The sequence below is a fragment of the Bos indicus genome, chromosome 21 (genome assembly GCF_029378745.1).
Source record: "Bos indicus isolate NIAB-ARS_2022 breed Sahiwal x Tharparkar chromosome 21, NIAB-ARS_B.indTharparkar_mat_pri_1.0, whole genome shotgun sequence".
Classification (NCBI taxonomy): Eukaryota; Metazoa; Chordata; class Mammalia; order Artiodactyla; family Bovidae; genus Bos; species Bos indicus.
In genome coordinates, this window is record NC_091780.1 from 57,526,544 (window position 1) to 57,551,619 (window position 25,076).

General features: G+C 46.0%; 1 protein-coding gene across 2 annotated transcripts in view; it reads right to left on the reverse strand.

The window, feature by feature from the left end:
• Window positions 1-5,310: 5,310 nt before the first annotated feature.
• The window catches only part of LGMN (legumain), a 35,957-nt gene continuing 16,191 nt past the window's right edge, over window positions 5,311-25,076 (reverse strand). For both annotated transcript variants that reach the window (XM_070775579.1, XM_070775580.1), the window contains exons 3-14: window positions 20,048-20,145; window positions 18,852-18,933; window positions 17,406-17,491; window positions 16,250-16,325; window positions 15,591-15,653; window positions 14,239-14,305; window positions 12,950-13,068; window positions 12,773-12,862; window positions 10,494-10,694; window positions 8,444-8,614; window positions 6,242-6,309; window positions 5,311-5,951 (exon numbers count right to left, since the gene is read on the reverse strand). In XM_070775579.1, coding sequence (XP_070631680.1) covers window positions 5,909-5,951; window positions 6,242-6,309; window positions 8,444-8,614; window positions 10,494-10,694; window positions 12,773-12,862; window positions 12,950-13,068; window positions 14,239-14,305; window positions 15,591-15,653; window positions 16,250-16,325; window positions 17,406-17,491; window positions 18,852-18,933; window positions 20,048-20,145 — 1,164 coding nt within the window. In that variant the 3' untranslated portion in view covers window positions 5,311-5,908. The remainder of the gene's footprint in view (window positions 5,952-6,241; window positions 6,310-8,443; window positions 8,615-10,493; window positions 10,695-12,772; window positions 12,863-12,949; window positions 13,069-14,238; window positions 14,306-15,590; window positions 15,654-16,249; window positions 16,326-17,405; window positions 17,492-18,851; window positions 18,934-20,047; window positions 20,146-25,076) is intronic.

The following is a 25,076-nucleotide window of genomic DNA, read 5'->3' on the forward strand; positions in this document are numbered from 1 at the left end:
AAGAGGTGGCAAGAATACACAGAAGAACTGTACAAAAAAGATATTCACGACCCAGATAATCACGATGGTGTGATCACTGACCTAGAGCCAGACATCCTGGAATGTGAGGTCAAGTGGGCCTTAGAAAGCATCACTACGAACAAAGCTAGTGGAGGTGATGGAATTCCAGTTGAGCTATTTCAAATCCTGAAAGATGATGCTGTGAAAGTGCTGCAGTCAATATGCCAGCAAATTTGGAAAACTCAGCAGTGGCCACAGGACTGGAAAAGGTCAGTTTTCGTTCCAATCCCAAAGAAAGGCAATGCCAAAGAATGCTTAAACTACCGCACAATTGCACTCATCTCACACGCTAGTAAAGTAATGCTCAAAATTCTCCAAGCCAGACTTCAGCAATACGTGAACCGTGAACTTCCTGATGTTCAAGCTGGTTTTAGAAAAGGCAGAGGAACCAGAGATCAAATTGCCAACATCCGCTGGATCATCGAAAAAGCAAGAGAGTTCCAGAAAAACATCTATTTCTGCTTTATTGACTATGCCAAAGCCTTTGACTGTGTGGATCACAATAAACTGTAGAAAATTCTGAAAGAGATGGGAATACCAGACCACCTGACCTGCCTCTTGAGAAACCTGTATGCAGGTCAGGAAGCAACAGTTAGAACTGGACATGGAACAACAGACTGATTCCAAATAGGAAAAGGAGTACGTCAAGGCTGTATATTGTCACCCTGCTTATTTAACTTCTATGCAGAGTACATCATGAGAAATGCTGGACTGGAAGAAACACAAGCTGGAATCAAGATTGCCGGGAGAAATATCAATAACCTCAGATATGCAGATGACACCACCCTTATGGCAGAAAGTGAAGAGGAACTAAAAAGCCTCTTGATGAAAGTGAAAGTGGAGAGTGAAAAAGTTGGCTTAAAGCTCAACATTCAGAAAACGAAGATCATGGCATCCAGTCCCACCACTTCATGGGAAATAGATGGGGAAACAATGGAAACGGTGTCGACTTCATTTTTTGGGGCTCCAAAATCACTGCAGATGGTGACTGCAGCCATGAAATTAAAAGATGCTTACTCCTTGGAAGGAAAGTTATGACCAACCTAGATAGCATATTCAAAAGCAGAGACATTACTTTGCCAACAAAGGTCTGTCTAGTCAAGGCTATGGTTTTTCCTGTGGTCATGTATGGATGTGAGAGTTGGACTGTGAAGAAGGCTGAGCACCGAAGAATTGATGCTTTTGAACTGTGGTGTTGGAGAAGACTCTTGAGAGTCCCTTGGACTGCAAGGAGATCCAACCAGTCCATTCTGAAGGAGATCAGCCCTGGGATTTCTTTGGAGGGAATGATGCTGAAGCTGAAACTCAAGTACTTTGGCCACCTCATGCAAAGAGTTGACTTATTGGAAAGGACTCTGATGCTGGGAGGGATTGGGGGCCAGAGGAGAAGGGGACGACAGAGGATGAGATGGGTGGATGGCATCACTGACTTGATGGACGTGAGTCTCAGTGAACTCTGGGAGTTGGTGATGGACAGGGAGGCCTGGCGTGCTGGGATTCATGGGGTCACAGAGTTGGACACGACTGAGCAACTGATCTGATCTGATCCTTTAGGATGGACTGGTTTGACCTCTGAAAGGGCTTGGGAGTCCACCTTGGGAGTTCACCAGGACTTCCCTGGTGGCTCAGCTGGTGAAGAGTCTGCCTGTAATGCAGGAGACCTGGGATCGATCCCTGGGTTGGGAAGATCCCCTGGAGAAGGGAAAGGCTACCCACTCCAGTATTCTGGCCTGGAGAAGTCCATGGACTGTATAGTCCATGGGGTTACAAACAGTTGGACACAAATGAGCAACTTTCATTCATTCAGCCAAAAATGGACAACTTGAGCTTCAGTAAAGAAGTGCAGTGGATCAAAACTCAATAGAAATATGTAAATCCTCTGGATCTGGCTGCTGATTTGTAAGAGACTTGGGCATCAGAAAGACATGCTGAGCAGCAGCTTATGTATGCAATCAGTGAAGTCCAGACTGAGAAACTCCACTGATCTCCAGCCTGGACTTTTTAATGGAAATTGGAAGGGAAAAAAAAAAAAGATGAGAGAATCTGTAGAATAAAAACTGTAAAAGTGTCTAGGGATGCCCACTTGTCCTAAAACCACAAAGAACACAAGGAGGGTGGTTACTTTGGGAGGGAGGAGCTATGACTGGGATGGAGTACAAGCAGGGGCTTCCAGGGTGGCCAGTGTGATGGTTAATTTCGTGTGTCAGTTTGGCTGGGCCACAGTGCCCACATATTTAGGCAAACATTATTCTGGATGCTGTAGTGAACGATTTTTTTGGATGATGTCAACATTTACATGAGTAGACTTAGAGCAAAGCAGATGACCCTCTAAAACATGGGTGGTGGTGGTGATTTAGTCGCTAAGTCGTGTCCTACTCTTGTGACCCCATGGACTATAGCCTGCCAGGCTCCTCTGTCCATGGGATTCTCCGGGCAAGAATACTGGAGTGGGTTGCCGTGCCCTTCTCCAGGGAATCGAACGTGGGTCTCCTGCATTGCAGGCATATTCTTTACCAACTAAGCTATGAGGGAAGTCCATAGTAATGTGGGTGGGTCCCGTCCAAACAGGTGATGGTCCTAGAAGTGCAAAGACCTTCCCTGAGCAAGAAGGGATCCTGCCAGGGGGCCTTTGGCCTGGACTGCAGTTCCTCCTCTGGGTCTCCAGCTTGCAATTTTCTGTTTACCAAGCCTCCACAGCCACTGATTCCTTCAGGTAAATGTCTCTATATGTGTACACATCCATTGCTTCTATTTCTCAGGAGAATCTTGACTCATGTATCTGGTAAAGTTCTATTTCTTGACTTGGATTGTAATTACAAGGGTATTTCATCTTACCATTCATTAAATGATGAATTTAATGAATTTTCTGGATCTGCTTTTATTTTATAGTGAAAATGTAAAGTATCCTTTGTATGAAAGTGAAAGCAAAGTTGCTCAGTCGTGTCCGACTCTTTGCGACCGTGGCCTGTAGCCTACCACACTCCTCTGTCCATGGGACTTTCCTTTGTACATAGGTACGTAAATATGTAGAAAGGGGGATTCTAATGATGAATACAAACTGTTATTTGGGATTTGAAGGGGTGGGGGAAGGGGAGTGGACATGTTTTGCTTTGAAAGTTTCTGTACCTCTTACGATAGAGCATGTTTTGGATGTAACTAGGGAACAAAACGCTGGTCCTGGTTGTGACACGCAAGGAAAGGACACCTTTCTCAGAAATCTAATAGAAAATGGCTTAACCCGAGGGATGGAGAGTTGCTTCTGCTGGGGACCTAAGAACCACAGGAGGAGGAAAAAAAGTCAAGGCAGTGTGACTTAGGAAACTGCCATTTATTTGAGAAAATGAACAAGCCTCTTTTAACCTCTAGAGCTGTGAACATTCAAGTGTCTGCACTTGTTAAATAGTTAAATATATTTTTGTTCTACAGGGAGGACAAAGAAAGACAGGGAAGCAGGGTTACAAGCGTAGGTAACGGTTCTAGAAAAGAGAAGAATAGAGTTTTTCCTACCTGAATCTTGAGGTCTTTTAAGAGATTCCTTTTAAAAATTCTACTTTTTGAACATCAGTCAGCCCTCAGGGTTGCCCATTCTTGAGCTTTAGTGATAAACATTTCAACACCATATGCTTCTTATACTTGTTAAAACCCTCAAGCTCCCCTAGATTCGTAGGACAGTAAAAGTTCTTTATCCTGGTCACTCGATTGACTGTATTAAGAGCCTCTCAGAGAAAGGATAACCTGATTAAAAACGGGCCCATTAGAAACAGAAGCATCACCCTGGAATTAACCCTGTTTAACAATATCTCCACTTTCAGTCTCTACCTCCAAACTTTAAAGGCATCTATCACTGCTAAAGAAGACACAACGTAAGTACAGGTGGTCAGAAGTGTCCTGGTTTAGTGTTCCTTTTTTCTTTGTTCTCTATTTAAAACAGCCATCTAGCTATATGGCTTAGTTTTAAAAATGTTACTGAAACATAATTAGCAAACCATATCATTCCATTTGTTGTGTACAAGTCACTGGATTTTAGTACATTCAGTGTTGCATAACCAACTACTATCAGCTTCCAAACATTTTTCATCACCCCCAAAATAATCCACATCCCCATTGCTGCTGCTGCTGCTAAGTCGCTTCAGTCGTATCCGACTCTGTGTGACCCCATAGACGGCAGCCCACCAGGCTCCCCCGTCCCTGGGATTCTCCAGGAAAGAACACTGGAGTGGGTTGCCATTTCCTTCTCCAATGCATGAAAGTGAAAAGTGAAAGTGAAGTCGCTCAGTCGTGTCCGACTCTTAGCGACCCCATGGACTGCAGCCCACCAGGTTCCTCCGTCCATGGGATTTTCCAGGCAAGAGTACTGGAGTGGGGTGCCATTGTCTTCTCTGACATCCCCATTAGCATTGACTGTTTCCACATTTCCTCTCCCCAGTTCCCAGCATCATGCATCTACTTTCTGTTTCAATAGACGTGTTTATTTTGTACCTTAAATATCTGGTGGCTCAGATGGTAAAGCATCTGCCTACTATATGGGAGACCCAGTTCAATCCCTGGGTCGGGAAGATCCTCTGGAGAAGGAAATGGCAACCCACTCCAGTACTCTTGCCTGGAGAAACCCATGGACGGAGGAGCCTGGTAGGCTTTCTGTTTCAATAGACCTGTTTATTCTGGACCTTAAATACAAGTGGAATCATGTAATACAGGGGTCTTAGGTAACCGGCTGCTTTCCCTGGGCTAAATGCTGGAGCTGTATCACAGCTTCATTCTTTTTTGTTGCCGCATAATATTCTACTGCCTGGGGAGAGTTAGTGCTCCTTTTAAGAGTCTTTCACAAAGCTTGTGGGACACCAGGCCAAGAGAAACAAGGGTAGCACAGGCACCCTCTGCCCTCAAAGATAACCTCCCAGACCCCATGTGCGGTGTATATGGCAGACCCCAACACGTGCTGGAAAAGATCCAAGGGAAATGCAAATGCCAACAGACAGAGGAGAGCAGGAAGCTGAGGAAGACAGGGCACATTCAGATACACCTTGAGGATGGGCCAGACGGAGGGGCAGGCACTCCAGGGCACAAGGCACAGCAAGGAACACAGGCACAGGAGGCCGAAAAGTACAGGAAGTTGGGGGAGAGGGGAACTGGCAGGAAGAGCCAACCAGTGGGACGGAGAAGGGGATCGGAGACAGACAGACAGGGGGAGGGCTTCACCAGGAGGGGCCAGGAACATAAACGAAAACGCTGGGGACCTGAAATTAATACTCAGGTTCAGTGATAAATCTTTATTTGTTAGACTTGTCCATTACTGCCAAATAAAATATAAAAGCAATCCAAAATTATGCTATTTTCTAAAAATAGTTTTCCATTTGGGGTTTATGTCCCTCTTCCAGAAAATCATGTGAAGACTTAAGAGGTTCTGATGTCAGATTCCTCAGAACAAAGACTCTTTCACTGGCTACATAAATCCCAGTGAACTTCTCACTCCTTAAACGTCAAGGGCAAAACACCCTCTTAAAAAGCAAATACACCCTTCTCAACACAAATCTCTGGGCTTTTCAGAGGATTTGGGCTTCCCAGTTTGGGAATTTGGGCTTCCCAAATTTGGGCTTCCCAAATCTCTGGGCTTTTCAGAGGATCACACAGGACCTGTAGGTGCTGGGGGAAGTAGGTAAAGGTGAGCAAGCCATCCTGGGAGAGGCCTGGAGCGTGGCTCCAGTGGCCTGACGGCATCCCAAGAAGGACACAGCCGCTGGGGCTGGGGGAGCAGAGCCTCCCGCAGGCTGCAGCTCTCCAGTCTCTGATTAGCACACATTGTAAGGGATGGTGATCACATTCGGTAAAGCTTCAAGGAGGCAGTGTTTCAGTAGTAGCCATGGCACACCTTGTTCATGGACAATTTTATTCTGTAAGAAACCGGAAGGAGGAGGTGGTGAGCCGGAAGTCGTTCAACTCGGAACAAATGAAGACAGAGAGAACCCGCCAGGGAACAGGGAGTCGTGTATGACAGACCCACCCAATCCAGCACCCCTGGGGATGCATCTGTCTTGAATTCGTCCACAGTGAAAGGCAGAAGCAAACTACCCACGTGGAGAAGGGGACAGCAGAGCTGCATACACCCTTCTACTTTCAGAAAGACCCCACCTCCTCACCTTCCCACCCCCACTGACCCTTTAAATGCCAAGTACCGGCTTACCTGTCAATTGGATAAGGGTTTTCACAAAGGTTGACAAGCACGTACAAATGTCTCAAAGCATACTCGTACTAGAGGAAAACAAACCAAAAAGACACGATCAGACATCATCCCTTTATAACAGGATCAACTCCTAAGTTGGGAATATGTACAGCATCTAGACCAGTGGTTCTTGGGACTTCCCTAGATGTCCAGGGGTTAGGATTCTGTGCTTTCACTAATGAGGGCCCAGGGTTTGATCCCTGGTGGGGGAGCTAAGATTCCATGAGCCATCTGGTGCAAAGCCAAAAAAAAAAAAAAAATTGAGGCCAGTGGTTCTTGACCTTTACTGAGTCAGGGATGCCCCCTCCCCAACTCTGGATGATCTGGTGTGATTTACAGACCATTTCCCAGGAAAAATGCACATGTGCAGGAGATGTGCAGCACTCTGCAACAATCCTATAGCTCCTTCAAGTCCAGGTAAGGATTCCCGGATGGGAAACCCCTGGCCCTGCTCCCCTGTCAGCTCAAACCTCCTGGAACCCTGGCTTTTGGTCTAGAACAACTGACGAGGGAGACTTATGGTAAGTGAATGCCAAACCAGATGGCAGCCAAGACCGAAATAACTTGAAAAGCACTTCAAGGGAATCTGCTACCTCACAGGAGGAGGAAAGAGGAGATTTGCTTTCTGTGATTCCAAGGGGCAAAAAAGTAACATCCGATGATAAAGTATTTTTTAAAAAATGGAAAATTTTAAGTTATTAAATAAAGAGACTGCTTTGTTAAACAAATGAAAATTAAAACTGAGATCCTCTTAATAATGGAGAACCATCTTCTGAGTATAATATTTCCAGGTGGCTCAATCTGGAAAAAAAATCTGCCTGCCAATGCAGGTAACTCGGGAGATGCCGGTTCGATCCCTGGGTGGGGAAGATCCCCTGGAGAAGGGAATGGCAACCCACTCCAGTATTCTTGCCTGGAGAATCCCAAGGACAGAGGAGCCTGGCAGACCACAGTCCATGGGGTCACGGCCAGAAGTATCTGAGGGTGATCATGGTCTGCATATCACAGCCCAGACAGAACTTTCTGCAATGATGAAAATATTCTATAACATTCTCAATTCAGTAGCCGCTAACCACATGCGGCTCCTGAACACTTGAAATGTGGGTACTGTGGCTAAGGCACCGAGTTTTACATTTTGTTTCATTTTACTGAATGCACATTCGTGTTTAAGTAGCCACCCACAGTGAGGCTAGAGACTACTGTATCAAAGAGCACAAGTCTAAAGCAGGATTTAGCAAACTCTTCTGTCACGGGCTGGATAGTAAATATCTGAGGCTTTGTGGGCTGTCTGAACTACTCAACTCGGCCTCGCCATGAAAGCAGTCAAGAGATTCTGTGTGACTGAGTACAGCTGTGGCTGTGCTTCAGTTTAAAACTTTATTTATAAAACACACAGCTATGGCTGCATTTCAATAAAACTTTATTTATAAAAACAGGCTGTGGAGGAAAAAAACTCAACAGTCTGTGGGCAGGAATGGGCCTGTGGGTCACAATTTGCGAATAACCCCTTCCTTGAAGGATCCAAGCATCACCTAAGTACTGACCAAAGCGGAGGGGTTTTTAGGTACCTTCCAACCCTGACATTCTACAATCTGCAGAAACCAGGTACTTTCTTCTCCAAGCACCAGGGCCTGACTTCAGCAACAAATCTTGGGAAGAGGTCAGAATAAACCCAAAAGGGAAAAAATCTGTGTGGCTGGTGTGAGGGGCAGGGGTAAGGGTGGAGTTTGGCAAGGAAAGCACAGTATGAAGACAAAGAAGTCCTCTTCAAAGGCCAACAGAAATGGGAGATGAATCGTCTATAACTGGTAAACTCTCCCAGCCAATGGGACAGTTAAGAGTGTCTGGGACTAAGACTGGGACCAAGACTGGTTAGTGAATTTGGACGACCTTGCCCCTCTCACATCCCACCAAAGCCACAGAATGGGTCTGCTGCTGTTTCCTTCTACAAGACGGAAGCTTCTACAAGACGGAACCTTCTACAAGACGGAACCTTCTACGAGACGGAACCTTCTACAAGACGGAACCTTCTACAATGCACCTGGTGTGATACCCGTGGACCATACTAACTCGGGTTTGGAGTTGAAGGTGCAGAGGAAGGCCAAGATAGTTGCCCATGGAAACCGGGGAGCAGAGGCCAGCGGCCCCAGGGTCTGGGCTTACCGTGGGGTTGTGCCAGTTGAAGCAGTGTGAGCGGAAGTGCGACACGGCCGTCTGGTAGCATGCGTGCTCTGTGAGCGGGGCTCTCTGGGACAGGAGTCTGTCTACCTCGGCAGCGGAGCCCGAGACCAAGGTGACGATCTTTCGCACTGACTTCTCAATGATGTTCCTGGCCTGTGAAGCGACATTTTTGTCTTTTTACTTAACACAGTCTCTCTTAGAACCCTGGACTGGTTAGATGCTTCTTTCACACTGCCCCCACTCCACTATGTTCAGAGATGACAACTGATGCTTTCTGCAGCAAAAGTTGTGCACGCAAGGCTTCTTTATAGCTAGAAACCTCCAGAAATACCTTGCCTCTTAGAGATCTTCCGGCATGGTGGGAGCATTTAAATCTAAATACCTGAAGGGCAGGTATGGCCCAGACTGAGGCGGCGGGGGTGGTGGTGGGGGGCTGCATAGAAATTGTGTCCCAAAGTAGACTGTGGTCCCATAAATGGTGCTGTGTGTTCACAGGTACCTCTGTCTGTTCTAGAAACCAGCAGATGCTTAGACAGAATGACACAAAGGGGGTGGGCATCGTTTTCTTCCCGGATCATGAAAACCAGCATCACAAAGGGGCGGCTGCTTCCACATCAACCAAAACATACGGTCGAGTCCCCTGACCCTCCCATTCCCCAGCCGGGGTTTGTTCCATTCATGCCGAACGTTCCCCGCCATCTGTGTTTTATACCAGCAGTTTTCAATTTGTCGTCTAGGACCACGGGGGTCCCCCAGATTTCTTGGAAGGAAGACTCCATAGGAGTCTTCATATGTCCTTACTTTCTCAGCTATGTATCTGTATGAGGCTACACTTTCTTTATATATTTCAACCAGAACTACAGAGCCCAACAGAGTGAATGCAGACACAGGAACAGGGACCAAGCTATCTTCTATTAGGCTGGGCACAAAACAGATTTGCAAAAACATGTTGTGATGCCAGTCTCCTCACTCATATTCTTTTGATCTTAGAAAATAATTCTTTCTTATAAAAAGTATATTAACACAAAATGGGTTTATTATTATTTCTAAATGAGTTAATATTTTACAAATCTCAGTATTCATTTCTAAAGCAGTAAATACTGATATAACCCACATAAGTAAAAGCTCTTTGGGATCAATACCTTTAAGAGTGCAAAGAGATCTAAGAGGAAAAAAATACGAGATCTGTTGTATTACACTGTGATAACAACAACAAAATAAACCATCCTGGGGTAGCTAACTCAGAATCATGAGATATACGCATTTAAGACAGTTTACATAGATTTTTTTTTTTCTTTCTTTCTTAGAAAATTCAGGCCGTGTCCCAGCACATCAGTCTCTGGACTGTGCTGACTGTAGGGTGGGGTGGGGGGAGGGGAAGTGGGGTAATGGGCGAGGTGGGCAGAGTCAGCACGGCTGGCTTTGTTGGAAGGACAGTCAGCCTCTGCCAGGCATCTTGAGAGTACACGCCTGGTGGTTCTACTCACACAGCTCGAATTTCAAAAGAAATTCAACCAGTTCCAGACAAACTGACGAGCTATTGAAAACCAACCCAGTTATCGTAGAAGATTGCTCAAGTATTTTAGGAAGAATTTGGGGAAGTGACTATGATTTCCTAAGCCAGCAGAAATTTTTTGTGGACTGGACTTTTTTTTTTTTTTAATATGATTAGCTACTAACTCACCAAGCAGCAGAGTAAAAATGTCTCCTAAGCAACCAGGGGTAAATAAAGAAACATCCATGTGCTTTGGCTTCTTGGCAGAGACAGGTCCCCTCCTTTTGCTTCCTGCTTCAAAGAGCTCAAGGCCAGTTTATCAAGGAAGAATAAAGCTGGCCACTCTCCTGCTCATTTGTGTCCATTTCACACAGTAAAGGAAGGTTTTGTTTCCCATATACTCCCGTGGTAGGAGGAGGGCGACCCCAGAGCTCCGTCACCTGGTTCCCACCAACATGGAACTACGGTCAGGAGGCAGAGATGGGGCTCACGCACGCTCCACGGCGAGGCTGGGGCTGCAGCTTCGCTGCCACTCACCTCCAGATGCCTGTCGATCTTCTGGACAAGACGCCTGGACTCCTGCAGATCGTTGGTGCTCATCAGCTTCCTTTTCATGATGCTGAGCGGCACCTCGGGGCTTGGAGTGAGGTCAAGGCGACTGACGGCGGGCAGCGAGATGGGAGAGCTAGCTTGGTGTTTCAGACCCTGAAACTGCATCAGCTTCATGGCAGAGATGGACTGGGGAGGGAGAGAGTCGGTTTGAGCGGGCGGAGCAGAGGTGCCGAACATACCCCGGTCCTGGAGTCCACAGTTCGCCCCACGTGGTTTCGGGACCACAGGAGGGTCACAGCCACAGCCTCAAAGCTTGAGTTCAGTCCTCAGCAGTAGGCAAGGTGATGCATTTGAGCACCTGAAATCCACTGACGATGAACTTTGAAGATGCCTGGCACCCTTTGCAGCAGAACTGCCCCAGTTCCGCCGAGCTTGGACCAGAGTCATTTCAGCCACAGGTGACGCTGGCTTGTGTCACCACCACCCCCACACTCACCTGCCTGCCCCTAGTGACAGAAGGAAGGAAGGACGATGCAGAGCATCTGGAGGGTTAGAGCTGACGTCTGAGTCTACTGAGATGGGAGAGCTAAAGCCACAGAGTGGGGGGCAGACTTGGCATCAGGGTCTAACAAGTGGGCCCGACTGCCTGGCTCTGTCTGCCCACAGAGGTCACTGCAGACTGGATCCCAATTAAGAGGAAAAGAAATGCTGCAAGCAATCATGTTCCTAAACCAAGCAACACGAATCACTAATTACCAAAACACTAATTTAGAAACAGTTCTAAAACAAAAAATAAAACACATGTGTGCATGCTAAGATGCTTCAGTTGTATCTGACTCCTTGCAAGCCCCTGTACTATATATAGCCTGCCAGGCTCCTCTGTCAGTGGGATTCTCCAGGCAAGGATACTGGAGTGGGTTGCCATGCCCTCCTCCAGGGGATCTTCCCAACTCAGGGATCAAACCTATGTCTCTTTCGTCTGCTGCAATGGCAGGCAGGTTCTTTACCACTAGCGCCACCCGGGAAACACAGGCATACATATATAGAAATATAAGGCTTAGAAAAGATCCTTCAGGGGACCTCCATGGTGGTCTAATGGTTAAGACACTCCCAATGCAGGGGGAATGGGTTCAATCCCTGGTCAGGGAACCAAGATCCTGCATGCCAAGTGGCACAGTCAAAAAATCAAAATCTTTCATACCTCCTCAACCAAGAACAGACATGGCCAATGCTGAGGAAACTCCAGAAAGCAGAAAGCCCAGGGCAGAAGAGCTGCTGCTGGTACCTTCCCCTCCCTCCAATCCCTCAATGAAGCCAGGGTGGTGCCATCTTTGACCCTGCCTCCCCCAAGTCACCCTTCCCTGGCTTCTCTCCACTTCTCCCCTCCACTACCCACCTCTCAAAAGCCTGACCAGGCCCACAGCCTCCTGAGTGCATGTCTCATGGCCTGTGACTGGCTCCAGGGCCCTCCCATCCACACGCTGCCCAAGAAGTGCTAAAGGTAACAGCTGGACTGACGGGCTCACCAGTTCTTCTAGAAGGCCAATGCTTATATGGGAGGAATTCCGCTGGTGAGCTCTCAGATGGTGGCAGGCCACTGGAGGGGATCTGGTCATACAGACTACTGGGAGCGCCCCCCACCCCCATCACCTCCTCTGCACATCCCAAGGGCTGGCCCCACAAGCGGTACTTGAGGCCCAAGCCTTCAGCAGCCACCTAATGTGACCTCCGTCAGGATAGCCCTGATGGACTTACCTATTTGACTACCTAGGTCCTTTCACAGCTGGAGGGGATAAACGTCTCTAATTTAGAGCCTACGGGGCAAGATAACATCCTGCAAGTGCAGGAAGGCTGGACACATCCAGGGTGTGGGGTTCCAGGGAGCAAAGCCACAACACTCGCAGGACGAGCTTATTTGCTAACCTCTCACCAGGCACTAGGTCTGTGTTTAGTGTTGGGGATGTGCCACCAACTTTGGGCTCCCAATCACCTTGCGTGCTAGGGCTCTGACCAAGGAGGAGACGGAGATCCAGAGAGAACAGGTAGTTGGCCCAAAGCCTCAGAACTTTGTGAGTTTGAACCTGAGTCTGATTCCAAAGCCTGGGCAGACTCTCCAGAACAGAGTGGCCGTGAGAGGCAGAGCCATCCCTGCCTCAGTCATTCCTCACCCGCCTGCATCCCGGTTCTCTTTGCCGGGGGATGAACGTTCCCGGTGAGTCAGCCTAAGACTTGGGTGTTGTCAGGCCTGCGAGGGCCCTACTCACCTTGTTCCCATACTGCATGACGTGGCTGGTGTTGGTGTGGGATTTCACCAGCTGGTACTGCTTGTGGAGGGTCTCTTTGGTCAAATCCTCCTGCAAAAATGCAAACGTTTCAAGCGCTCTGACCATCACAGCTGACAGCTAAGCCTCCACTGAGCAGCTGGCCCCCTGACGGCTCACCACATCTGAATCTTCCATCCAGTTGACGCTGTACCAGTCCCCCAGGAACGTGGACCGCTGCTCATCGTAGTAACAGGCGTAGGACGACTCCCTGGGGTTGGCAGCCGTAGTTGCATAAACTGCAAGGAATTAAAGGCACCTTTCAGGAGTGTTTTATCCTCGGCTGTCTGAGGATTCCCCTAGAAGCTTGAGTTCCCCTCCTTTCCTGGTGCAATCAAAGCACGTCCCCTGTGATCAGCTCAGGGAGGACAGGGAGACCTCCCTACCTCCAGCCCTGTTCACTCAGTTACAGTAACTCGTCTAAAATTAAAGCTGAAGAAAGAGAAGCCAACTGATAGACACTTGTTACAATGAGCAACCAGGCATGCTTAATGGGACATCAAGCTGTTTTGGAAAAGTGCTAAAAGATCAGAATAGCTGAATCTTGAAGGATATGGACTTGATTTCATTTCCAGAGAAAAAGAACATTTACTAATATTAGAGAAACATTTAGGTTGACTGAATCTATGAGCTACCACTTACTATCTAGCTACCATGGACTCAGAGCTATGCTGGATAAATGTCATCACTTAAAATGTAACTCTTCAAAAAAAAAAAGTGTAACTCTCCCAACAGACACTATCTTTATTCCCATTTTACAGATGGGGATAACTGAGAGTAAAAGGGGATAAGTCATCTTTCCAAGACTAATAGCCAGCAAACAACACATTGCAAATGACAGAGGCCAGTCCAGAGACTATAATTTTGGACTTAGGTAGCCCTACTAGACGGAGAAGGCAATGGCACCCCACTCCAGTACTCTTGCCTGGAAAATCCCATGGATGGAGGAGCCTGGTAAGCTGCAGTCCATGGGGTTGCAAAGAGTCAGACACGACTGAGCGACTTCACTTTCACTTTTCACTTTCATGCATTGGAGAAGGAAATAAAAACCCACTCCAGTGTTCTTGCCTGGGGAATCCCAGGGACAGGGGAGCCTGGTGGGCTGCCATCTATGGGGTCGCAGAGTCAGACACGACTGAAGTGACTTAGCAGCAGCAGCAGCCCTACCAGAACCCAGCAGTGCAGCACAGAGCAATATCACGTCACCCCCTGACCATTAATCCTCCAGGAATAGAAGCCCAGAGCTGCCCACAAGTATCCCCCTACTTCTGGGCACCAGGCTACCCTAGGCCCTTGCTTCTGTAAGACACTTGGTTCTTCCCATAGGCAGAATCAGCAAATGTCCATTTTTACTGCAGAACACAGTGCTCACCCAGCCCAGCTCAGAGGTTAGTGTGCCCACCACCTACCATTGATGTCGGGTGGCAGGTGGTTCATCATGGACCCAGACTCACAGGCCTCAATGTAGAACACCATCTAGGAGGCAAACGAGACAAGTGAACTCCCCCTGACCAGGCACAGACCTCTCACCAAGGCCACTTTGGCTCTGCCACTCTCTTGACCCATTTCTCAAGAGACTTTCCCTTTTGGGAGACACCTGTGCTGTAAGAAGCTGCTGCCAGAGGCTATGGATGCTGTTGTCATACAAACCAGAAGGACTTAAATTTGTGTATGGCTAGTAGCAGCAGTAGTAGTCGCACAGTCTTGTCTGACTCTCTGCAACCCCACAGATTGTAGCCTGCCAGGCTCCTCTGTCCATGGAATTCTCCAAGCAAGGATACTGGAGTGGATTGCCATTCCCTTCTCCAGAGGATCTTCCTGACCCAGGGATCGAACCCAGGTCTCCTGCATTGCAGGCAGATTCTTTATCATCTGAGCTACAGGGAAGATCCTTGTGTGTGGCTATAAAATAAGATGATCTATTAGTTGAAATAATGCAGGGAAAATGGAGCCATACATGATGCTAAGGAAAACTGATTTTCTATCCAATGCAGGGTACAATTTTCAGAAGCAAAACACGTTACTCACACTAACATGCCAGAGCTATGGAGACTCCATACAGGGTGCAAAAGGGGCTAGAGAGGGCCAAAGGGAGAATAAGGTGGTATTTTCCTCCCCAACTGCCCCAGACTGGTGACAATCCTAGAAAGAGCAATCTCCAAACTGTGGTCCCTGGACTAGGAGCATTGTTGGAAAAGCAGACCTTCAGGCTTCCCCCCAGAAACACTGAGCCAAATGCTGGGGTGGGGTCCATACTGTGTTTTATGTTTTTTCAATTTATTTATATTTTTGACTGCCCTGGGTCTTTGTTGCTGTGTGGGCTTTCTCTAGTTAAGGTGGGAGGGTGTCTCACTTCAGTGGCTTCTCTGGCTGTAGAGCCTGGGCTCTAGAGCGCAGGGTGGCAGTTGTGGCACACGCACTTAGTCGCTCCCGGGCACGTGGGATTGTCCTGGACAAGGGAGCAAACCCATGTCCCACAGTGGCTGGCAGATTCTCAACCACTGGACCACTAGCAAAGTCCCCACACTGTATTTTAACAAGATTGCCAGTGATTCTGACCTAACAGCTGAAGCTTTAGAATCACAAAAAAGTTATTCCTGGGAGACCAGACGTCAAGACTGACATAAAGGACACCTTTTCCAAAAAAAAAAAACAAACACAGCCAATCCAGAGTTAGAAAGCCCATCACAGCACCGTGGGCTCTGCTTCCACTGCCTCCCTCACATCCCTTCCCCAAAGCTGCCCCAAGCACCAACATTACCTTTTGGTACATCTTGTGTTCGTACATGTAACGGATGGTCTCATTCAGGTCCTTTACATGAAGCTGAAAGGTAAGAATATGGACACTCAGACCAAACACATCAAGAGAAACCATGTGCTGGATAACCCACTAATCAAGCCCTAGTGATGCCTTATAAATTCTTATTTAGAAATCCTTAGAGGTAATCATGGTGCACAGCATCACCCCAGAATGTCATCAAGGGCTTTGTTTACATGCAGAGGTACTTCCTCATCACTTTGTCCGGAGCACTCAGGGGCTGTGTTCTATGACTGCATCTCGTGCAAGCACCCAGGTTCAGGGACAGCGACTGATGTGATGTCAGCAGACACGCAGGGAAAACTTGCCAGAAGAGACGCCTCTGGACAGATTTCAAGCTGCTAAATGCAGCCCCACACTCACCAGCCGCATACAAACCACCCCGTAGGACATTAGAGACACACATCACAGGTGTACTGCCAACTTCGAGGTTTTGTTTCCATTCTCCCTGCTTGCCTTTTTTTTTTTTGGCTACCCTTCTCAGCTTGTAGGATCTTATTTCCCTGACCATGGATTGAACCCAGGCCCTTGGCATTGAGAGTGCAGAGGTGGAACCTCTGGGAGTTCCCCACAGCTTGTTTCTAAAACATTAAGAAACTCACATCTTCATTAGGAAACACCAGTATTCCAGTGGCTCCATGATCCGTGAAGTAAACGAACACGTGGTCCCTGGGGCCACTGCCAAGAGATACACATCAAGCATGAGAGTCGAAGTGGGCCGTTTCCTATTTCTGCCTCCGTGACTCTGAAAAGTCACTCCAATCAAAACACTTAAGGAGAAGCCTGAGGATTAGTCTCCCAACCAGGTGGGAGGAGGAGCACAAGAGACCGCTGTCTGGCTTGCTCCCTTTGATCCCACTGAGTGCTACTCTGAACCAAGAGGCATATCCCAGAGCCTGGAAGGCCAGGACTCAGCAGACAGCCCAGGGTGATCGGGAGAGTGGGGGCCTATAGCCACTGGGCCTCATCCCAGGTGGCCACACTCTCCTACCAGATATCCCCCAAACGAGTAAGGGAGCCAGGACACGCCACCAAACGTGGTCCTGCAGTTCCAAGTGCCCTCCAGGGCCCTTGGCCTGCACACAGCCTGGGATGCCCACTGGTGCTCCCTCACTTGAGGGCCCTGTTCCAAGATGGCAGAGATGTAACAACTCACTGGAAGCAACCTGGTTCATCCCGCTCAGACGTCCCTCTCTGCTCTAACTCACAGGAGCTACTCGAGCAGCACCAGCTGCCTAGTATCTGAGACTCTGAGGCCATGCTCCCGAGCTCCCTGACATCACATCAAAATGCTTCATAAAGAGATGCTACACGGGACATTCCTCACCCACAGAGAGCAGGGCAAGCACCAGGGTGAGTTGTCCCCAACACGGAGATTTATCAATGTCCTCCTCCCGCTGGGCTGACCTGGCATCAGAGCACAAGGTCGTCGGGAGGCTGGGTGGGGGTCCTTCAACCTGACTGGCCACAGAGCTTCACGCTGGTCTCAGGGTGTTTCGATAGACTAGCAGCAGGTTTAAGCGATGGGGAACATTTCATTAAGAGTAACGAGGGACCCTGGATCATAGGGTTAATTTGTTACAGAAACGGCTGCTGAAAGAAGCCACAGGTTCTGTGCAGGCTGTCAGGACAAAGGTCCCCACGTTGCAATCTCTCACCAGTAAACAGGCCAGAAGCAAGAACAAGGCCTGTATGAATTCTCGATTCTGGAGTACCAGGTCATTCAGAAAAAAGGGACAGCCATATAACAGACGTTACCTCTTTAAGACCTTTCCAGATCCTACGCCCTTCACTGCTTCTGCATCACCTCTCAACACAGCAAGGAAATTCTTCGGGGTGACATCCTACGAAAAATTGGGAGTTGAAATCAGATGTAGCAGTCACTTTAAATCAGTGAGAGTGCTGAGTCTGTAGCAGAGGGCCCAGGCCATGACCATACACCTCCAAGGCTTAAGGATGAAGGGCAAATACATCCTTCAAAAAAATCTGCCACCAAGAAAGACCCAGAGCAAGGTCAGTGTTCCCGGCGCGTGTGCATGACCTTGTCTCAGGCATCGTCTTGTCTTTGGCTGATGCCGTTCAGCAAGCCTGCCATTTCTTCTTGACCATTATAAAGTCCAGGTGGAAAAACCCAAAGATGTTGGTAGGGAGGGACAAAGAGCAGAGGAAGAGCATGTGGCCTCAGAGAGACAACAAAGATGGAGACGGAGACTTCAGTGCCGACCTTTGCAACTGGCCTGCCTCCTCAAAGGCTGAATCCCAAAACACCCCTTAAAGGCGACTTTATAAAATGATATCTGATTATTAAAAAAAAAAAATTACAGAAAAGCACAGAGGAAAGAACATAAATCACCAGAAATTCCACCACCTACATTTTGGACATTTCCTTAAATAAATCTATGGAAACAATTTCATAAAAATGGGATCATCTATGTTAGATGAATGATGTATCTGATTTAATTGTTCTTGAATTTAAAAGAGAAAAATAAAACTGGAAGAACTGCTAAACTTCATAGAAATGTTTCTCTCTCACAAGGAACATTAGTTCCTAAAAGATTCCACTGAAATTAAGAAAAAGAGGGTATGAAATCCAGGAGGCTAATGAAATTACGGTGTTTTCAAAAATGTGTCAATGTACTGCGTTGGCCAGAAAGTTTGTTCAATTAATGAATATGTTGTTCAATAAAGTTCATTGTGAAAATGGAAAATGTCTTTTAGTTTTACTTAAAACCGAACAAACTTTTTGGCCAATCAATTCGGACGACTTTCAATCATTGGAAGTGATATACTATTATAATAATGGTGGAAAACTATCTCAGCAAAATCCAGAGACACTACTTTGTACCAGGGCTGGCATTTGAGAAAGCTGATTTTCAGAAAAGGACACAAATAATTTATAATCAGATTAGTGGCAGTATCTTAAGAAAATCAGGTATTACAGAAAGAAAACTACTGAGATTTAAAGTATAATAAAACTAGAAATAAAAGATTGGCAGACTACCACTAATACTTTTTTCTTTTTCTCTCTGCTTTCTTTCGAAATTCACAGAAATTATGCCTCAGGCACAAATCTCAATATAAACATGAAACGTTGGCCAGAAATCCGTCTAATGAGGTCCTGATTCCAGAAGTTCAAGAAAGAGGGGAAAACCATCATTGAAACGAAGCAGACCCCGCCGGCTCCGACCCCGCGCTCCGCCTCACCTCGCCCGTGTAGTCCTTCAGCACGCCCTGGTACACGTCTGAGCCGTTGGGCCTGTTGATCACAATTCCCGGGGTGGGATTGCTGAAAATCAAAGGATGCAATGAAGCACACAATTTGATGTATCTCTGAAATCTGCATCTTCATAAATATGTTCCGGTTAAGCGTAAAAAGACTAAACAGCCATGACTGTCACAGACACTTCTCATCACCCACCCAGGTCCCCAACATGTGGTTTTAGTAGCCCGAGGGTCTTGGGGTCCCACAAGTCTTGAGCTCCCGGCCGGAGCAGTGAAGGGCTGAGCTCTGCAAACCGAGGACAGGAACCCAGGCCCTCGTGTGCCTGGCCTCCTGCTGGATACCAGCTTGCATCTTGGAGGAGAGATCTCATCAAGAGATCTCTCAGAGAAAAACTACTTTCAGAGAGAGAACAGAAAACAAGGCTTTGATGCAAGAGCTTAGGCATTAAAGCTCAGAATGGGTTAGGAACCATCATGTGATCGTCGGAAAGGCCACAGTTGGGAACTGAGGAGCTGGGAGACTAGAATGGGTTAGAGTCCTACCCGAACCTGCTGCTGCTTTTTTTTTTTTTTTTTTTGGCAGGGGGAGGAAAGGGTGAGCCACTTGGCTTATGGGATCTAGTTCCCTGACCAGGGATTGAGCCCCCTGCACAGAAGTTCAGAATGTTAACCAGTACACCACCAGGGAAGTCCCCCACACCTGCTGTTTCTGATCTCAAGAAATCAGATAAGCAGGCATAAGAGAACGGTTTATAAAATTAAATTCAGCAATTTTTTAAAAAAGGAAATAGGTATAGAAAGAAGGGTGGGAGGATCTAAGCTACAAAGGAGCCTCCTGTGTACAGGCCTCCAAAGCGCCCTGGCACAGAGCTCAGGAACGAGCACCGCAGAACCTAGTAATGAATTAGTTCTCCAAGCCGAGAGGGAACTCATGCTTTAAAGCATTGCAAAGCCCGAGCCTCAGCACCTTCACCACCATTTGCTATGTCCCTGTCATTGCTGGGTTCTACCAAGTTATGGTCAAAGCTCTACATGAAATAGGTGGGTGGAATTTCAGCTGGGAGTCAGCTTACATTCTAATGTTAGGCTGCCCAACCAAGAATTCCTGAGAATCCATGTGTATTTTTTAAAACGCTCTAAAGTTCCTCACCATCAAGTTCAAAGCCCTCCATACTCACTCTTCGGAGTTGGCGATGTCGTCATACATCATCACGATGATCTGCTCATCAGGGATCCCGTTTCGGTGAACGATCTGGTAGGCGTGGCATGCATCTGCCTGGGAGAAGGGGTTTTGTCAAGTGTTAGATTTTGTCCAGAAGAAGCCAATTTGAGTGTTTTCATGAGCAGCGTGTTCTTTCTCATGGAAGACGTGCTGTGTCCCACTCCTTATTGGTCAGGTATTTAAATCAGTTTAAAACACATTCATTTATCTTTTTCAGTTCAATTTTTAAAAATCCACCCTTCACCATGAAACTCTCATCAGGCAATTAGTATAACATGTGGACTACTCTCACACACACACACACAACTACCACCGCCACCCACCACCACCACATCTGCAGGAAGCAAGGGCTTTTGAAAGCCCTGAATAAGTTATTTTCATTTTCCACACCATAGAAAAGTCTCCTGAAAGCACTGATTTAGGGCTGAAGAACAGAATGACAGAATGATGAACCAACAGATTAAAAGCTTAGCGGTTAGTTCTGCATCACACAGGACTCTTCTGGTTCCAGTAACCTTAACCGCTACAGTTGCTGTTCAGAGAACTGAGTGAAAAACTCAAAAATTCAGCTCAGGAGCTAAAATGAGGAATGTGTTCTTTAGTTTAAAAAAAATAACAAGGGTGACCATAGTAAAGGTAAAAGAAAAACTTTGCTAATGAGATTCCTTGTCCATAAAAAGGCCAAGACAATTTTTGCTTCCTTTTTCAAATGATACAGACTACACTCCATGACATGGAAATCATTTGAGGACAAAAGGGGAAAACGTTACCTAACTTTCTGCTTTTATTTAATTATGTCTTTCCTAGGGCAGAGTATAAAAGAAATGCCGTGCCCAGTTATTTGCTTCTGTAAAGAAGAGGGCTTCAGAAACTGGATGTCCACAGATCATGTTCTAAACAGCTCTTAGCAGAGCAATTGAAATAAAGCTCACACACCACCAAACCCAGCATTCTGCCTGTACATGTCCCAAACAAACGGACTTCATAGCAAAAATGGGTGCTCAAAATACAGTTGCTAAATGTTGTGTGGGTGAGTCCAAGACCTGGCATTCAAGAGCTATTAGATGAATAGATAACTGAATATGAAAACTCATACATTTATGGACTTTGTTCTACTTGCCAGGCACTATGCTCAGACTTTCTAGGTACCATCTCATTCAATTCTCATCACAACCCTCTGTGATAGTGATTCCCATTTCACAGTGAGGTCCTAAAAGCTGAGGGAGGGGAGGTGACCTGTGCAAGTCACACAGCTCAAAGTGAAAGATCCCAGGCATCCTGACTCCAGAACCTGATCTTGCTTTCAGAAAATACAGAAAAATAAACTGTCTGATGTTCATGTAATGGGAGTACCATAAAGATCACACAAATGGAATACCTAAAAATGAATGAAATACAACCCATGCTTCAAGATACATGAATCTCAGGAACATAATGAGAAAAAGAACAAATGATAGAAAAAAAATATTCACTATGATTCAGTTCAATTCAGTCGCTCAGTCGTGTTCGACTCTTTGCGACCCCATGAATCGCAGCACGCCAGGCCTGCCTGTCCATCACCAACTCCCGGAATTCACTCAAACTCATGTCCATCGAGTCAGTGATGCCATCCAGCCATCTCATCCTCTGTCATCCCCTTCTCCTCCTGCCCCCAATCCCTCCCAGCATCAGGGTCTTTTCCAATGAGTCAATTCTTCGCATGAGGTGGCCAAAGTACTGGAGTTTCAGCTTCAACATCAGTCCTTCCAATGAACACCTAGGACTGATCTCCTTATGATTACATTCATATAAAGGTCAAAACAGGCTAAAGTAAACATTATGTTGCTTAGTTAAATACACAGATGGTAAACTCTAAAACAAATCTAAGGAACTTGCCCTCTGGCAGGGTGAAGACTGGACCAGACAGGGGACAATGTACTAATAATTTTCTTTTTCTTCAGTTGGGGACTGAGAGAGTCAATTCCTAGGCAGGTTGATAAGAAGTCCGGGGGTCCCCAAGGAGAGAGGGGTCTGGAATTCTCAAGGAGGAGAAAAGGACAAAGGTTTTTTCCTCTAAATTCCTCAGTCTTAGTCACATAAAATGGTTTTTATTTTTAAGCCTGGAACTGATGATTATATAACAAACAACTCAGTTTAAACTCTGTGCTAGGGATTATATAACAACAATGCATCCTGCTTGAGGACAATTTCTCCTTCCTGAAAACCTTCTGGCTAATCCTGTTATCTTAAAATGTAAATTATGGGAGTGGGTTTAGTAAGATCTTTACTCTCAAGACTCTTGAGAGTCCCTTGGACTGCAAGGAGATCCAACCAGTCCATTCTGAAGGAGATCAGCCCTGGGATTTCTTTGGAGGGAATGATGCTGAAGCTGAAACTCCAGTACTTTGGCCACCTCATTCGAAGAGTTGACTCATTGGAAAAGACTCTGATGCTGGGAGGGACTGGGGGCCAGAGGAGAAGGGGACGACAGAGGATGAGATGGCTGGATGGCATCACTGACTCAATGGACGTGAGTCTCAGTGAACTCCGGGAGTTGGTGATGGACAGACAGGCCTGGCGTGCTGCGATTCATGGGGTCGCAAAGAGTCGGACACGACTGAGCGACTGATCTGATCTGATCTTACAACCTCTAGACATTCTTTTGATTCATTGTAATAACTTAATTAAAAGGTATTTAACTCCATTGCTAACACTAGCTAGGGGGCACTCTTTCTGCCCCCTTCTGATGTTTCTGTCAGAAGCTTTCTCTATCTCTTTTATACTTTACTAAAAATTACACAAAAGCTCTGAGTGATCAAGCCTCATCTCTGGCCCCAGACTGAATTCTTCTCCTCCGGAGCCCAAGAATCCCAGCGTCTTTCGTGGTTCAGCAACAACATTTCAGTACAAAGTACATAGGTATTCGTTTTATTATTATTCTTTACATTGCAGGCACATTATATACATATTTGTTTTCTATTTCATAAGAAAAAAAATCAAACCAATATTATGTCAGATTTAACCTTCTCAATGAAATTGGAGTAAGCAGGCACACCTACCCACTCATCTCAGTGCAAAGCAGCCTATTATTTATCTCTCCTGTTAGACACCAAAAAGCAGGTTCACCAAAAAACAAAAACAACTTAGGAATAAACTTAACAAAAGAAGTGCAAGACTTGTAAACTGAAAATTATAAAACTGCTGAGGAAAATTAAAGATCTAAATACACAGAGAGATATCTCGTGCTCATGGATTAAAAGACATACCACCCTTAAACTTTTTAAAACACTAGCTCAGTTGGTAAAGAGTCTGCCTGCAGTGAAGGAGACCTGGGTTCAATCCCTGGCTCAGGAAGATCCCCTGAAGAAGGAAATGGCAACCCACTCCAGTATCCTTGCCTGGAAAATCCCATGGACAGAAGAGCCTGATGGGCTGCAGTTCATGGGGTTGCAGAGTCGGGCACGACTGAGCAACTAACAACACCAGTGGATAAGACTCCACACTTCCAGTGTCTCCACTGCAGGGGGCATGGGTTCGATCCCTGGTTGGGGAACTAAGATCCCGCATGCCGTGCGGTACAGACAAAAGATAAAAGAATAAAATTAAAATACCTCTCCTCTCCCCCTCAAAAAAATTTTTAAAAAACTGATCAGCAGGGATTTCCTCAGAAATTGACAAGATAATGCTAAAATTTGTACGTAACTGCACTAGTAAAAAAAATATATATATATATACTGAAAAAGAAGAAGAAAGCTGGAGAACTTTCACTTCCTGTTTTCAGAACTACCCTAGGAAAGGAGAATCTTATCAACAAATGGTGCTGGGAAATTTTGGATATTTACATGCAAAAAGATGATCTTAGACTCTCACTTCACACCATATATGAAAATTAACTGAAAATGAATCATACTTAAATTTAAGTGTTAAAACAAAATTTTATAAGATAACACAGGAGAAAATTTTTGAAATCTTGAATTGTAATTGCACAGATGTCATAGATATGACCCCAAAAGCATGGTCTATAAAAGAAAAAAAAAAAAGATAAACTGGACATCAACAAAATTCAAAATTTTAGTGCTTCAAAAGACACCAGTAAGAAAGTAAAAAGATAAGCAACAGAGTGAGAGCAAAGTGTTTGCAAAACATATATCTGAGAGAGAACTTGTATGTAGAATGTGCAGAGAACTCTTGTACTCAGTAAAACTGGTTCAATCAAAAACAACTGATAAGCACATAAAAAGGTGTTCACAATCATTACTTATCAGGGAAATGCAAACTCAAACCACAGTGAGCTACCACTTCACAGCAGACAGACAATAACAAGCGTAGGTGAGGATAAGCCAGGAAGCTTCATCCATGCTGCGTGAATGTAAAATGATGCAGCCATTTTGGAAAGTAGTTTAAGTTTCTTTAAAAGTTAAGTATAAATTTACCCCATGACCTGGGAATTCTACTCTTAGGTATCTGCCAGGAGAAACAAAAACATTTATACACACCAAGATCTGTACTCAAATGTTCTTAGCAGAATGCTTCAAATGGGCAAAAGAAAAAAAAAAGGAAACAACCCAAATATCCACTGAGTGGGAAACAGACAAAATGTGATGTGACCACACAATGGAATGCTACTCAGCAATAAAAGGAATGAAGCACTGACACGCGCTATACAGATAAAGTTTAAAAACATGGCCTTAAGAGAAGCCAGACACAAAAGATCACGTTGCACAGCCCCATTTATATGGTATGTTCAGAAAAGGCAAACTTACAGAATGACAAAGTAGACTAGTACACTAGCAGCTGCCTCCAGCTGGGCACTGGAAACTGGCTCAAGGGATCTTACTGGGGAGATGGAAATGTTCTAAAACTGATTTATGGTGATGTGTGCACAACTTGCTAAATGTAGTAAAACATCACTGAACACTGAAAATGGGTGAATTATATGCAATCTGTAAAATGTGCTTCAGTAAGACCATATATTTTAGAAAATACATTCAGCCTATCCTGGTAGT